The following is a 16,985-nucleotide window of genomic DNA, read 5'->3' on the forward strand; positions in this document are numbered from 1 at the left end:
ATGGAAAGAAAAGAATCCACTCATTCAGTAGATCCGACATACGGGGTGTCTTCCCCAACGACTTCTCCATACGTAGGTGATTATGAAGGTGGAACCAAAAAAGGGAAAGGAAATGACTATGAAGTATTCTTGAGCTTTAGAGGGAAAGATACTCGCAAAGACTTCACCGATCATCTCTATAATGGCCTTGTCGATGCAGGAATTAAAGTGTTCAGAGATGATAATGAGCTTCCTGTTGGTGAGAAGATTGGTCCAGAGCTTCTCTACAGTATTATGCAGTCTAAGATCTCGATCCCAATTATCTCCGAGGACTATGCTTCTAGCAAATGGTGCCTCTGCGAGTTGACTGAAATGTTGAAGTGCAAGAGTAACGGCGGGCAAATAGTGTTGCCCATATTTTACAAAGTGGCACCCTCGCAGTTGCGACATCTTACAGGGGCATGGGCAAATGCTATCAATGCACATAAAAAGAATTCAGACGAAATGACTGTGAAGAGATGGGAAGAAGCGCTCAAAGAAGTCAGCTCCTTGAAAGGATGGGAATCTGAGAAAATTGATCATGGGTACATAATTCTCTACCAAAACATTGTTTTATTACTCAAAAATAGATCTTTCTTGACAAATAATGTAAACATTGCCACCTAATATTGAAATTCGTTTCTTATTTGATAGGCACGGAGGACAGTTGGTTAAAATTGTTGTCAAAGAAGTTATGAGCAAGTTAAGAAGTACTTTTAAACTAATTGTTCCCAAAGAGTACATTGGACTTGATAATCATGTGGAAGAGATTATGAGCTTGATAGGTGCTAAATTTGATGATACAAGGATTATCGGAATTTATGGAATGGGCGGCATCGGCAAGACAACTCTTGCAAGGGTCCTATACGACAATCTCTCTAGTCGTTTTGAACATCTTAGCTTCGTGGCAAATGTTCGAGAAACATCTTTACGTAAGGGTATTGAATTCCTACAAAAACAGCTTATTCACGATATACTAAGACGTCCACATGATGTATCTAATGTCTATGAGGGAGCCAATGTCATCAGATCCCGATTTACAAGTAAGAAAGTCCTCATTCTTCTTGATGATATAGGCGATAATTCTCACTTGAATGCTTTTGTTGGAAATGGTAGATGGTTTAAAGCAGGAAGCATAGTCATCATAACAACCAGAAACAAGAATATTCTTGACAATGCCAAGGCGGACCCTAAGTACCAACTCAACGAGTTGCCTTTGGATCAATCATTGATTTTATTTAGCAGACATGCATTTAAAAAGGATTCTATTCCGAGTGAGTATGAGGTTATCTCTCGTGATGTTGTATCTATTACTGGGGGGCTTCCCTTAGCTCTTGAAGTTATAGGTTCGATCTTATGTGGGAAGACAAAAACAGTATGGCAAGATACATTAAGGAAATTAAACGAAGTGCCTAATAAGACAGTGCAAGAGAAATTGAGGATAAGTTACGAAGTATTAGATGATGCGGAGCAACAGATATTTTTGGATATTGCATGTTTTTTTATTGGATTATCTAAACAAAGTCCAACTTATATGTGGGATGCTTGTGGTTTTTTCCCATGGACGGGGATTGACACATTGAGAGATATGTCCCTCATTAAAATTGACAAAGACGGCAAGCTAATGATGCATAATCAACTGAGAGATCTTGGAAGGGAAATTGTTCGTCTAGAAAATACAATGGAGTTTGAAAAGCGTAGTAGATTATGGAAATATGAGGATGCCATAGATGTGCTTGACAACAATAAGGTAAGAGTTTTCTCTACTTGTCTCTCTCTTCTATTTCTTGTTTGAGATAAGAATTATTGTTAGTCTTGAGTCCCCAATAATTGCAACTCTTATTAGCAAACGGGCTCTTTTCGTTTACTTGCTATTATTGCCTAGTAAATAATTAAAAAAGCAATTTCTTTGTTATTGATGATTTATATATATCTTTACCTCGTAGTATTGTGATGAGGACACTTTCCTTTGGTAACTTCAATGCAACAACCAAACTAGAAAGACAATGTTTGATAGAGCACTTTTTAAGAAACCCAACATGAGTAAATTGTTGGGGGCCATGCTTTCCCATATATTTGTTTGATGCACATGTTTTATTTTTGGATTCTTCTTTTATTATTTTATGAGGTCTTTACTTTCTTTTTCCTATTACTGAGGATTGACCACTTATAAGTTGTTTGCAGTGATCAATAAGACCATTCGTTTGGGACCATTGCCTATCCTAGTTCCTATATTTTTCAAGTTGGGTTTAAGTACAAATTGGTACGCTAAGTATCACTGTCTGTGTGATGTAATCCCATATCTATTCTCTTTTGTCAATGTAGTCCTTAATCTTTCACAATTTATACAGTCAAGTCCTTCGTTCTCAACACCATCAATTTGATATTGGCTTTCATATTAATTGTGATCTATGCGTGGCTGTATAATATAAACCTCTAAATATATTTAATCATTCAACAAACTTTTTATGATAGTGCATAAATTTATCTGTGAATAGTGACAATGAATATTTTTTCTATTAAACCCCTAATAACATTTTTTTGTCAAATATAGGCTATGATGTTATAATAATTATTTCTACATTGTTCCACTTTTAGGGAGCATCTTATTTAGCAAAAATTTAGTTAAGATTTATAAATATGGGCTATCATATTACATATTTCTCTTATTAATTTTTTATTCGTCAAATATAGACTAGCGCCTTTTAATATATATTTCAACATCATTTACTCTTAGTGAGCATTTTAATAGGCACATATATGGGATATTTATATAATTTATCCGTTATTTATGAGTCATCATGTTATATAATTTTTAATTGGTCTATTAATCCCATTTACTTATGAAGTACGGCAAAATATTTTCGCATAATGAGTACTACTGCAACTTTCAATCATAATAGTCATCACTTATTGCACATTTCCTTACACTCGTTATTAAAATATATCTACACATGTATTAGAACCCTCTAAACATATTTGTTTTTAATTCTATGGACAATGTTATTATACTCATTTATTTGTAAAACATGTTAAACATATTTTTTGTGATGATGCATATTTTTTAGTTACAATGAATATCCGTACACCTTTTCAATCATAATGGTCATCACTTATTATCATTTCGTAATATAGGTGAACAGATACTTTTTTTCCCTTCTATGGTAGGTAATTTTATTATATAAATATATTTGTAAAGCATGTTATATAATTTTTTTTTTATATGATGGATACCATTGTTATGATCTTTTAATCTTATTTATTTGTCAACTATGAGTGCAATATGATATTGATCTTCTGATATTATTATTATTCGACAACTAAGTTTTGAAATTATTTATCGTCAAATATGAGCCCATTGCATAAATAAATCATAAATCCAAAAATTGTTTCTGTTGCCATAAAATATATATGTAACTAGAACTTATTATACGTGTACAACTAAATGGCACATGTTTTATAGTGAGATCCGTCAATTAAAATAAGACATCAGAAGAAAAAAGTTGGAAGTTTTACAATAAACAAGACTAATAGTGCCATAAATATTTTGCTTAGATCTTTAACACTCAATATACTTTTAGCTTCTGGTCAACGACTTACACTAATAGCCTATTTAATTATAGTAACGGAATAAGGCTACAGAGTAATAGTTATTACATTGTAATGTAATAAAATTGTAATATTTATATACTGTTTAGTTCAAGTAATGTAATACTTATCGCATCATTTGGCTTCATGAATGACATGTAATATGAGAAGAATAACATTAGAATTACCAAAATATCCCTAAAATAAAAATTAGAGGGAATATTATAATTACCACTTAAATTATTAGTCATGATTCATGAGTTTAATACCCCATAAATTATTAAAGAGATAGTCTATCTTATAAAATATTTATTAATATTTTAATAATTTATTTACAATAATCATTGAAGATTAAACACATAATATGTGATTATATTAAAAATAAATATTATATTGTAGTAATTATCACTTTAATAGCCAATCATGAGTATAATACGCAATATAAGTCATCAAGATATTGCAACTTAATACATAAATTTTTGTCTATCTTTTAATAATTAATTTATAAGTGTAATTTATAATTAATAGATAACATGGTATTGAATAAGTACTACTTATTGCATAATTAATAGTATGATTGACATAATAATTATACCACCATTAGCATTGATCAAGATGATCATTGTAATATGAATAAAATAATATTACTTTATTACAAATGTAACTAATGGGGAGCAAATAATATTGTGCTAATTACTATATCACAAATAACTTGTATATAATAAATAATCATTTCTTTTCTGGATGACATAATCACTTTAAATCACTATTGACCTAATAGAAAAATCTTATTTATTAATAAAATAATACTACAAATAAGCTTAGTTATCATTATTGTATATTTGATTATAATTAATAATCTAATATTGATAGAGTGAGTGGGGAAAAAAGATATGGATATTTTGGGAAGTTGTAATAGCTATGGCACAAAGCGATAATAGTTACTACAGCCTAGCTCAGTGGCTGTTACTGCAAGTAAAAGTTATAATAGGCCATAAATAGCCATTCCTAGAACCAAACATTTTGTAATAATCTCAACGTGCTGGAATAATCCATCGCAATAAAATATATATGTGACTAAAGCTCAATGTACGTGTTCAACTAAATGGCATATGGTATATGGTAAGAGCTTTGGATTGAAAAAAGACGTTAGAAGATAAAGGTTGAAATTTTACAAGACCGATGGAGCCATGCATATTCTACTTACATTTATAACACTCAAAAAGCATTTAGCTTCTTCTGCACACTCTAGTTTCAAGATCTCAATTTTCAAGTTTGACCAATCTACAAAAGCTATCAATGGCTTACACCGATAATCTACAAGAAAATTATTTAAAAAGTCCTATAGATATTGTAATTGTACCAATTCAGTTATAAATTTTTTTTTGGCCAATTAAATTCTAAACTTTTTGCATTTGTGTCAATTTAGTCAATCTGACTAATGTTAGCCGGTCGACGCCGACATAGACGTCGGCTATTCTACATGGCGACACCAACATTGATGTGGACAATTTTGAATAATATTTTGATAATATTTAATTATTTTTCTTTTCTTTTTCTCTTTTTTTCCTTTCTTTCATTTTATTTTTTCCACTTCTTTCTTCCTCCAATTGGTCACTAGCTCAGGCGATTGGCCTCAAGCAAGCCTCGCCTTGCCGGATCTAGAGGAAGAAGGAAGCAAAGAACAAAAAGAAAGAAAAGGGAAAAATAAAATAAAATAAAATAAAAATATGAAAATATTATTAAAAATTGTCCATGTTAAGTGCTGGTGGAGCCAATAAACGGTTGCTGTCCATGTCAACACTGGCCAGCAAATATTGATTGAATGGATTGAATTGGCATAAATGCAAAAAATTTAAGACTCAATTGGCAAAAAAAAAAGGTTTAAGATTGAATTGGTACAATTATAAATGGTTTACAATTTTTTTGATAATTTTCCCAATAATCTACACCACCACACCTACAATATCCATAATTTATTGGGAACTGCATCACGTACCATGGAATGCTTTTTCACTTTGATCCATATCTGTCTAATTCCTCCTATTTTATGTCTCTAGATCGATTTGAGGAATGAGCTGGATACATGTCAAATGGTTGATGAAATAATTGTGACAAAACAAAAATACCCCACAACATACTTATGCTGCAACTACCTTCTCACATTCTCTTCTGATCCATGCGTTCTTTTTTTCCTTTTTCTCTTTAAAGCTCTCCACAAAAGGTAGTCTAATCAGATTGAGTTAATCACATATTTACATTGTAATAAATCCTCAAAAAATATATGAGATATTACATTACAGTAGAAAATGCGAAGGAAGTCTTAAACTTGTGTACAGCACAAGACCTCTACTCCTATTACGATCTATAACACTTGAAAAAAGAGAATTCAAACATTCTTTCCATGCGTTATAAAAAAGTTGTCACCAAGAAAAAAAAAAGAAAAATAAGTTTCATAGAGAAGTATGTGTTTTTCAAGAAAAAAAAAACGAAATAAGTGGAAAGACAAATGGAAGTGACGAAGTAATAACGATAAATAGTTAAATAATGTGTAGAAGGGAACACATTGTCGAAAGTCATTTAATTTTAAGAATAAATATGGGAAGGTTATTCATGGTGGATGCAAAATGACAAAATTTCCAAATTTTACTAAAAGATTACATATGCAATGCATGTGAATAGCGGCATTTCTCCTTTTTTTTAGTAGTCAGAAAGGTGTTGTTTTATGAATAATGACATAGCTCCAAGGATTTTATGATGTCTATTTCATCTTAGACAAAAAGAATACCTGCGTAGGATATTTTTATTGTACACTTGAAGTTGAGCCTAATTGAACTTTAATGTGGTCATGCGATGCGTTTAATTGGAGAAATGAGAGGAATGCAAATCACATAATAAACATACTATTTCAAAACCAAACACCTTCTAAATTATTATTAAAAGTATGAAAAAATGTGTCTATCCAAACTTACTTTTTGAAAACAAGTAAATAATATTACCTAATACTACAAAGAATCCTAAATTACGCCCACCGTGACACAAATATCCCAACTTGTTTTGTATCATTAAAAAACCGTAAACTTGCACACTGTGACATAAATACTCCAAACTTTTTTTGTGTCACGAAAAAACCCAAACTTGTTTATTACGGTTCCATCCAAAGTATATTTGTCATCTTGGTATAAATTAGGATTTTTTTGTGACACAAAAAAAAAAAAAAAATTGGGATACTTATACGCAATGTGCAAGTTTACAGTTTTTTAGTGATACAAAAACAACTTTGGGTTGTGTTACAGTAGGCATAATTTATGATTTTTTCTAATATTAACCCTTAATTAAATGTATAACATGCAACCACAATTTGTCATCCACAAAGTTGAAAGCGATAAGCGTATACTAGAATAATATGATAGCAAATTGAATTTAGTTCATTTTTCTTGCATACAATTGGTCTTCTCTCATCATTCAAAATGTACGGTCCACAATGTTTCATAATTGCAGGGCACACGTAAGATTGTGGCTCTTTCTCTTAACAAAAATGGACAAGGAAGAAGCTACACAAGTAAACAATTTGAAAATTTGAGCAACTTGAGGTTCCTTCAAGTGAGGGCTGCGAATCTTGCTGGAGACTTCCAAAACTTACTTCCTAGATTAAGATGGTTACAGTGGAAGGATTGTCCCTCAGATTTTGCAGCAGCCAACTTTCACCCGAAGAAATTAGTTGTGCTCGATTTGTCGTGGAGTGAAATTTTGAAGGATTGGAGAGGATGGGATCCCCTCAAGGTAAGATGTAGAGAAGGCTACCTCTTGTGAATAATTACATGCTGTCGAAAGTTCAATGGAACCAAATTCTCCTTCCTTTCTTTTGAAAAGGAACATTTACATGTTAGTGAAGTAGCCAAATGTTACTACTTAAGAAATATTCAATTAAATGGACACAAAGTAGTGGAGCATCATGGCAATGATAGAATGGGAACCAAGCTTCAAAACATTTATATATGGTTTTTGAAAAGTCTAAATAGGAGTAGTGTAGCATGGATATCTTTAAGGAATTTTAAAAAGTCTAATAGGAGTAGTGAAAAGTCACAAGTTGGAGTGGCCCAATCTCACCAAGCTATCATCTCTTTCATTCAGATGGCAGCTGAGCTCAAAGTTCTCAACCTCTCGGGTCATTCTTTGATAAGAACTCCCGACTTGTCCGATTTCAAAAGCTTGGAGATTTTGATTCTTGAAGATTGTGAGAATCTGGAAGAGATTCATCCTTCTATCGAGGATATCAAGACCCTCGTTTCCTTGATTGTTAGGAGATGTTGGAGACTGAAGGAGCTACCGGCAACAGTAGGTAGAATGGAAGAATTGAAGGAGCTTATCATAAATGATAGCGCTATAAAAGAGATTCCTATTTTGACAGGTAGTTTGAGCAAGCTAGAGATTTTACGTGCCTCATGTTGTGAATATCTTGCTCAACTTCCAGAATCCATAAGCTCCCTTGTGTCGTTAACTCAGTTGGACCTATCTCAATCATGGATTGAAGAACTACCTGAATCCATTGGCTCCCTCGAGTCATTAACTCAGATTGACCTATCCCATTCACGGATTGAAGAATTACCTGCATCCATAGGCTCTCTTGTGTTGTTAATTCAGATGGACCTATCTCATTCACGGATTAAAGAATTACCTGAATCCATGGACTCCCTTGAGTTGCTAACTCATTTGAACCTATCTTATTCATGCATCAAAGAATTACCAGAATCCTTGGGCTCCCTTCTGTCGTTAACACACCTAGACCTATCTCATTCACAAATTGAAGAATTACCTGAATCCATTGGATCTCTGAAGAAGCTTAAGACTCTTGATGCCTCTAACTGTGAATTGTTAGCCCATATACCCAGTTCCATAGGCCATCTAAAATCTCTACAACGCTTGTTATTACGGAAATGCCATTCGTTGAGTGAGATCCCCGACTCGATCGGAAAGTTGGCATTATTGATTGAGTTGGATTTAAAATCTACGGCGATTGTGCAATTACCTGAAAGCATTGGTTCTTTGAAGGAACTCAAGATTCTTGATGCCTCTTATTGTGCATTGTTAGCCTGTGTACCTAACTCCATAGGCCATCTTGCATCTCAGTCTCTGCTTGACCTAAGATTCTCCCTTGTTTCTCTACAACGCTTGTTGCTACAAGAATGTTGCTTGTTGAGAGAGATCCCAGACTCGATCGGAAGGTTAACATCATTGACTCAATTGAATTTGGAACATACATCAATTGCAAAATTACCTGAAAGCATTGGTTTTCTGAAAGAGCTCAAGACTCTTAATGCCTCTTATTGTGCATCATTAACTTGCATACCTAGCTCCATAGGCCATCTAGCATCTTTATCTCTCCTTGACCTAAGATTTTGTCGAAAACTTGCTCAACTTCCACACTCTATAGGCTCCCTTGTGTCTCTACAACGCTTGTTGTTACGAGAATGCCGATGTTTGACAGAGATCCCCAACTCGATTGAAAAGTTGACATCATTGAGTGAGCTAGATTTGAGACGTACAGGGATTGCGGAACTAACCAAAAGCATTGGCTCTCTAAAGGAGCTTGAGGTTCTTGATGCCTCTTATTGCGCATCGTTAGCCTACATACCCAACTCCATTGGCCATCTAACATCTCTATCTCTCCTTGACCTAAGGAAATGCGGTGAACTTGCTCAACTTCCGGACTCCATAGGCTCCCTTGTGTCTCTGAAGCGGTTGTTGTTACGACGATGCTGCTCCTTGAGAGAAATTCCTAATTCGATTGCAAAGTTGACATCATTGACTGAGCTGGATTTAAGATCTACAGCAGTTGTGGAAATACCCAAAAGCATTCGAAATCGGCAGAAGTTGAGGATCTTGACATAGTGGAATTGTCTGATGCCATTGGAATATTGCAAATTGCCAATACCTAATTGAAATTCATGGTCTTTACATGTTAGAATTATTGGTAAGATTGGATATTTCTAGGTGCATATCTATCAAAAGATTACCAGACCTTCAAGTTTAAACAATCTGAGGGATTTTATTGAAGTCGAGGCCTTCGCCGGTTACAATCTTTGGTAAGGTTTTGAATGCGTGCCCATTGAAAGATTACCAGACCTTCCAAGCTCAAAAGGTCTGGGGGAATACTATGCCACAAGTTGCCACATTCTAGTTGAAATTCTTGGCTTTGACAGATTGGATTTATTGGTAAGATTGGATATCTCTGGGTGCAGATCTATCAAAAGATTACCGGAATTTTTACTTTAAAATATTCAAGGGCATTTCATGCTGCAAACTGTAAGAGTCTTAAAATTCGTGGCCTTATTGGTCTTGACTATTGGTAATATTGGATATCTGTGGTTGCACTTTGCTAGGAAGATTATCGTGCTTGAAATTCTCATCCCACAAAAGTTTTGTCTATTCAAGGATGCAAGTCGTTAGCACAATATCTGGATGTGTTGGCATTTGAAGATTTAAGGAACTTGATGGTGACAGATGTTGGGAACTATCGGACATCCCAAGGCTCAAAGGATCAAGATACCTAGGAAGTATATAGACTTCAAGATGCTCGTCTATTGAGACTTTACGAGATTTTGTCAGGGTGTCAGAACTTGCAATATTTTGGTCGCACGAGATTGCTATATTTGAGACGATCCATGTCCCTTGACAAGGCAAAATCTTAGTCTTGATATTGGCAGGAATGAAGCTGGCAGTCTTGGCATATCATCTGTGAGTGATGCTTCTTTTCACATTACCGAGTGATGCAAGTTTCGTGGTTAGAATGAAACCTTTCTCTTGATCATGGTAGAAATGTCACTGGCAGCCCTTGTTGGAGGACTAGAACGTAAGAGTGCCTTTTGAGAAAATAATTTGTCACTTTTCATCCCCTATGGTTCTTCATTCTCAACTTGATATCGAGAACCAGACTTTTAGAAGTAGTAATCTTTTTGCAAGTTCTGTATTTGAAGGTGGTTGTGCTTGCTCGCAGGTCATCTATGACTTGCTTGCTTGGTTGACACGGCCAGTTAAACTTTTTTATATCTATTTGATTCTTATAATGCCAGGCCAGGCATACTGGTTTATACGTGATATTGATGCGGTGGAAATTACAAGATGTTGGAAGAACAAGCAGCTCTTTAAGAAAATCCCTTGGACCATAGTCATCTCAGTTTCTTAAGGTCAGCAACTAAAATCTTACAGAAGAATGACGTGAATTTGCTTGCTTTTCCTGATTGCTTGAATTGGTTTTTTTTTTTTTTTCGTTCTGCGATATTTCAACTGCATTTCTCTCTTTTGTCTGTTCTCGTTTGTCTACTCAGAGTAAAATTAGTGATTAACATGTGGATTGTTAAGGAAGCTTCTGGAGGCAAAGCACAAAAACACATAGGCAAAGGAGAAGGAGATCATACTGCCGGATTTATGGCGCTCAGGATCCCCCAGAATTCTTCAGGTTCTTTCAAGCTTTAATGTCATGGACTGCAAAGTGCGAGTTCATAGTTCCAATGTCAGTTTTAAATTTCCGATGAACTGCTTATGCTGTTGAGTTTGATCCTAACGAGATGCACACCGTTTAACCTGTCACCACGCGATTCATTCTTCTGCTCATTAGCCATCCCATCGCTGGGATTTCCTCGCTATGGCAATGAGGATTTTGTTCTAGCGATGCTCTGTTTCGACTTTCCAGTATGGAAGCATCCGTCTCCTGCTGCTTTGCAATTCCTTAATAATCTTTGTCTGCATGGATATTGAACCTCCCAGAGAAGCCGAACTTCAGAATTTCGGAGGAGAACCATATGCGCATCCGAACGGAACTTCTGAACTATCACAAGATTGAGCAATGCTATCTGTATGAATCATGCTAGAATTGGGAGATGACGCCTTTGAACTCAGTATATTCAAATTTCATGTTCATGGCGAGTAGCAACATCCTCGCAGTCTATCATCACTCCACCTATTACCAGCCTCTGGCAATGCACATGAACAGGACTAGCGGTGCTAACACCGAGAGACGAAGCATCATCGCTCCCGGATGGCGGCGGAGTCGGGCCAGCGGAAGTTTCACAGAAGGTGTTTCGGATCTCCGATTGCTCTTCCCATTTCTCTTTTATTTATTTCTTTCTCTCTTTTTTACTTTTTTTTTTTTAATTCCCCTGAACTTTTTATTTACCGTTTTTAGTCTCTCTCATCGGTGTGTGTTCAGAGAAGGGGAAAGAACGGGGGAGGAGAGTTTTCGCGACCGAGTGCTCTTTCCCTCTCCACTTTCCTTCCCCTGAGGGCTCCAGAGCGATTGTGTGCGCAGAATTTTTTGCCGATTCTTCAAGCTCGCCTTCCGATTTCTAGAGAAGCGGATCGAGACGGGTTAGTTCTTTTTCCTTTTGATCGAATCCGTCCTTTAGCAATTCTCCAATTTCGATGCCTGATTCACCTACCTGGTTAGTTCCTCTCTCTCTATTTTCCTTGAATTTAAAGGAAGAAATGTTGGGGTTGGTATTCTGGTGGTGGAAGTTTAAATGGTGGCGCCTGTGTACGTATAAAAAGACGAAAAAAGCAAAGGGATGAGCCTGGCGATATCCTTTCTGGCACGGTGCTTGTATTTACACTTATGAAGTGAAAATTGACCAATTTCACCGAGTCTTCAGCGCCTTACTAGTACAAAGTGAGTTTCCATCATAACCACTTGGCGTTGGAGGATACGGCAAACTCAATAGGTAGAAATTGTTGAAGGGTTTCCAGGTAGCTCAACAGAAGCATATAACCGAGATTAGTTATTGGCAAATATTTTTCAGCTGAGTAGGAAAATAATGCACCAAGAACACTACCAAGAGCACTAACCAGAAGTTCTCATCAACAAAGGACAAAAATAATTCTTTCAGCTCAGTAGGAAAATAATGCACCAAGCAATGTGGATAAGCTGCACATTGCAGCACTATCTAGGAGGCAGTTACTAGCAAAATACTCTGAACCTGGACTTTCACAAGATGGACGCACCCTTCTTTTGGAATTGAAGTTAGACGTGGGAGTGGAGGATTGGAAAATAGATAATATCCTCGGTCTATGACAACAAATAGAAAAGGCACAATGTTTGAGTTCAGTAGTTTTATATTGTTTTATCATCTTTTCAGGGATTAGTGAATCAGTAGTGGGTGCTCCTCTTTGTTTTCATTCTGGTTAGTAGATTTGTTTTAGGGTTTGAATTATTTTGTATAGAGATGGATTCTCTTTGTTTTAGATGGTTAGGTTTTTCCTTGGTGCCTTACTTATTATACCTTTTACATAACAAAGAAACCGGTGAGAAAAGAAACTGAGATTGGGTGCCAGAGGAGTGATTCCTAATACTAATTGAGGGATTGATGTTTGTCTACCCACAGACAAATTAATACACAATCAATTAAAGATGAACTATGAGTACAGGCTGTACCTCTCCCCTCCAATAAGGATTTGCCATGGAGTTTCTCCCTTGCATGAACACAGCATGTGCTATGTTTGCTGCTGGAGAAAGGAATATTTAAAAAAGCAGGGGCCAAGATTATTGTGTTAGGTCGTTTACCTAGTTCTTGGGGCATGAACTTTTGTCTTCCCTGAATAAAGCACTCTTTGCGTTCCTCTTCAAGTGATATAAAGGAGTCAAAATTATTTGATGACAATGATACTTGGATAATCATACATGTTAAATTGTTTTTTCTGTATCTAGTTGTTCCGAACATATCCTGTAATAATAGAAGTATCTTACGCGCCCTAGTTAGAAGTGAATAGGATCATCAAGGTTAACCTATGTCCAGGTATTTGCCTTTTCATCCTTCTTTCAGGTGATGAGCTGGTGGAATTGTCACTCTTCATTGATGGTATTTCATTGTTATGCCATGCTGAATGCTGATAAATTCCTCTGGATCAGTCGGAGCATTATGACTTGTGGCTATTATTTGTACTATACAGGATTTTTATCGTGAAATTCATTCTTCGGATTGCTATCTGTATAGGATGAAATCAACAAGAATAAAAGTTGGTTACAGCAAAATCCTACTTTGTCTATTTATCTAACACTCAATCTCATAGTAAACTAAATAAGGCCCCAGGTCTAAAGGCCAAACCTGCTGATCAGGGCTAACTTTGTGATTGAACTGTAAAGGGATTATAAATGAGAACGAGGTGTTGCCCTCATCCTTAATGGGTATATTATGGTGCTTGTGGCATTCGCAAGTTTTCAGTTGGCTGGGATCCTCTTCATAGAGATTCCTGTATTTGTATTGCACCTTGCTTTACAAACTCTATTGCAGCTTATGTTAATCAGCAATCTGCTTTTGTTTCATGGTTTCTATAGCTAGTTTCAGCATGCAGATATATGTCGAAATTGAGAGAGCGCGGTTGATCAAGAAAATTGCAAAAACAAATGAACATGATCTTATAGCAAAAGCTACTGATTCAAATCAAGAAATTTGGGTTACTAGAAGTTTACTTCTGTTGTCACTGATCTTGTAATTGGTTTTTGTTAGCCGGTTCCCATCAGTTTTTCCTTGTCCAACATTCCTATGATGGGTTTGAAATGCAGGTAGAAACGTGTGGAGCAATGGCAAGGACGGAGAAAATTTCCTTTATTTTTTAACAAGTATGGGTTTTTTGTATTGGCTTTAAGCCGTTTTATGCACTATTGCTATGATTGGTTTTCTGATCAATGGATTTTGCAGATTCGTTTGTGCTTAGGTTGCCGGGATTGTGTTGTGCATATATCCTTTCCAGGAAGATCAGCCCCCAGGCGTTTGATGCAGAGCCTTCCAAACAGAAGAAAAAGCCTAAAGAAGGTGAAAACATTGTGGAACAAGCGCAAGCTGATATTCTGTAACTTCTGGACTTGAAATGGATATACTATGACTCATGGTACGGTTCCACTTTCTTTTAAATAATTTGTTTTTGCCGATCAAGTGCCACCTGTTATTCAGGTTGTGGTTCAAACCATGAACTTGTACGACTTTATATATTTGGCACATACTCTTCTTCCTTTCTAGCTCTATTGCAAGTTCTGACGTGTCAGATGTGTACTTGATAGATTTGAACTCGCATCTTAGTTTACCTCGCATTTATGTGGTTAACGATGCAGGTATAGTTAATACTCACATTACAATGATTACCTTGAGATTTGTTGATACTATAAGGTGATATATGAGATTCCATCAGTGAAAGGAAACCCAGAGCAGTGGATACCGGTGAAGCTCTTTTCTTGTCAAGTCTACACTGAGTTTTTCAAGGTACAGCTGTTCATTCTGTGATTTAATTAAATGCAGGTTTTAAGGAAAATCTGCTAGTACTTAGTTCGATCAACATATGATCCTATGCAGTGAAGCCTTCTCAATGCCGCTTTAGAGGATAACCATCTCTCAGAAATTTCCCTATTCAGGTACCATCTTTGAATTGTTCTAGGTAATTGGTTGCACATCTTGTAATATCTCAGTAATGTGCCAAAGAATCTGATCGACCATGCCTTTGATATTTTAACGCTGGTTGCTGCTGAAACAATTGGTCACGGTGGAGTTTATTTAACGGACTCCCCTTTAAAGTACTTTCAAAGATGAATTTGAGAATGAGAAAACTTGCTAGTAGGTGCACTTGTTGAGAAGGTGGTAGAAGATCTTAGACAGAGAATCATTGAAAATGTAATTACAGAACTTCATTGTTTTTCTTCTTTTCATTGGATCATCATTCAGATGTGACTCCCTCTATTTCTGCAGAATTTTATTGTCGTTTCAAAGTATTACTCGAGGATTACTTTAAAGATACTTGCAGAGCTGTTATGCCTTAGTATCTAGGTCTGACTATGTGGAACATTTGTTTATGTTTTTTTTATCAATGTCACTATGTTTATTTTTATCAATGTCACTTTCTATGAATGATTGCCCAGACCGCTCATTTAACACTGAGCGGCCTCTCTACCTATGACCCCTGATTGGGCCATGGCTGCTGGACTTGGATACAAGTTTTAAAATAGTGTAAAAAGAGGTTTTGGTGCCTTGAAAGCCAAAGGTTTTTCATGGATCTGAGAATGTTATCTTCATAGTTATATTTCGTAAACATTTCTGACCGGCATATGTGTACAATTGGCTTAGTCAACTTCTAATAAATTTGTTGTAAGGGTCATTATCTGGCATTGTGAGACCATTTCTCATCCCATAGAGCCTGAAATTCTAATGCACTTTAGAAGGGTAGGAGGAACTCTGCTATATTGCTAAAATAGCCTAGCAAGCTTTCTTTGCCAGTATTAACACACCATTTCCTGTGTTGCAAAAGTACATCTCGCTGTCAGAGCTTTCTTAATGTGTTCAAAAATCTGTGAGCTAAATCACTCAAGGAAAACAGCTCTCATTTTAGGGTTCTACTACTGCTGTTTTAGATTGCTTTAATTATTCAAATGCCTCAGTTTGTTAATTAACACTTGTCATCTGATAAAGAGACCATGTAATATGATTATACAAGCCTGTATGATATTCTATCAGCATGACCTGTTAGTTCTATATTACCGTTTAGGAAGCTGAGAAGCATCTCTCCAAAATGGTTTTTCCAAGTCCGTAAAGGGAAAGATAGATAGGCCAATGGGAGCTGCCTGTTTCCATACGACAAAGGACAGCAATGACATCCTGAACTCGTGGGCAACAAATGTTGAAAAGCTGCTTGATCTTGCCGAGAAAAGTTGCCACAAAATCCACAAGGAAACCATGGTTCATGAGGCTGCTTTGAGAGCTTAAGGATGTTCTTTCTTAGTTGAATGAATGATCACTCTCCCCTTGAGTCTCCCTCTCTCTCACGCGCAAAAAGTGAGAGGCCTTAAGAATGCTGCTTCACATTGTATTCTGAAGTGGGGACCGGAGGTATTCATCATAGAACTCTCGTGTAGCTGGCTTAAATTTGATTTCATATTTTGCAGGGGGACTAGATCTGGGCACTTGTTTTGCAATGAAATAATATAATGGATAATACTTTCTGCATAGGAATGTAATTTGGTCTTTTCATCTTTCCCCTTTCCCCTCATTTTAATTGAAGATTTGTGGGCTTTCAAGGTCCAAAACTTGAACCAACAGAACAGTTACCATCACAGCTGCACAGCATGTGCAGACTCATTAGGGCTGAAATGAGCGCCTTGTTACTAAATTCTATTTCGCATTACAAATATTGCTGGTTCTTGTGTTTTTCTAACATTGGAGATAACATTATCTCTCCAGAGTAAAGGCTAACGAATGCTTTTTCTTTTTTCTTTTTTCTGTTTCATTTCACATTTGAATATTATCTTCAGAGGAGAGATTTTGTTTCTTTTGAACTCACTTGATTGTTGGCAGTTCTAAAAACCAAATTCTGGGGAGCTTCGTTTGGATAAGATAATAGCATTT

At 35.9% G+C, this 16,985-nt stretch overlaps 1 protein-coding gene across 1 annotated transcript; it reads left to right on the top strand.

The window, feature by feature from the left end:
• Nucleotides 1-9,498, top strand: LOC120293977 (disease resistance protein RPV1-like). The gene is made up of 5 exons (XM_039313813.1): nt 1-88; nt 200-563; nt 673-1,768; nt 7,108-7,389; nt 7,741-9,498. Exons 1-5 carry the CDS (start codon nt 1-3, stop codon nt 9,496-9,498), a joined length of 3,588 nt encoding a protein of 1,195 aa, XP_039169747.1.
• Nucleotides 9,499-16,985: the final 7,487 nt, after the last annotated feature.

Source organism: Eucalyptus grandis, chromosome 5 (genome assembly GCF_016545825.1).
Source record: "Eucalyptus grandis isolate ANBG69807.140 chromosome 5, ASM1654582v1, whole genome shotgun sequence".
Classification (NCBI taxonomy): domain Eukaryota; kingdom Viridiplantae; phylum Streptophyta; class Magnoliopsida; order Myrtales; family Myrtaceae; genus Eucalyptus; species Eucalyptus grandis.

Bases quoted from the DNA above. Each gene is read 5' to 3' on its own strand.
- LOC120293977 (XM_039313813.1), top strand. From the start codon at position 1: ATGGAAAGAAAAGAATCCACTCATTCAGTAGATCCGACATACGGGGTG. The intron at 89-199 runs GTGGAACCAAAA...TTGTCGATGCAG, and splicing joins ATACGTAGGTGATTATGAAG to GAATTAAAGTGTTCAGAGAT. The intron at 564-672 runs GTACATAATTCT...CTTATTTGATAG, and splicing joins TCTGAGAAAATTGATCATGG to GCACGGAGGACAGTTGGTTA.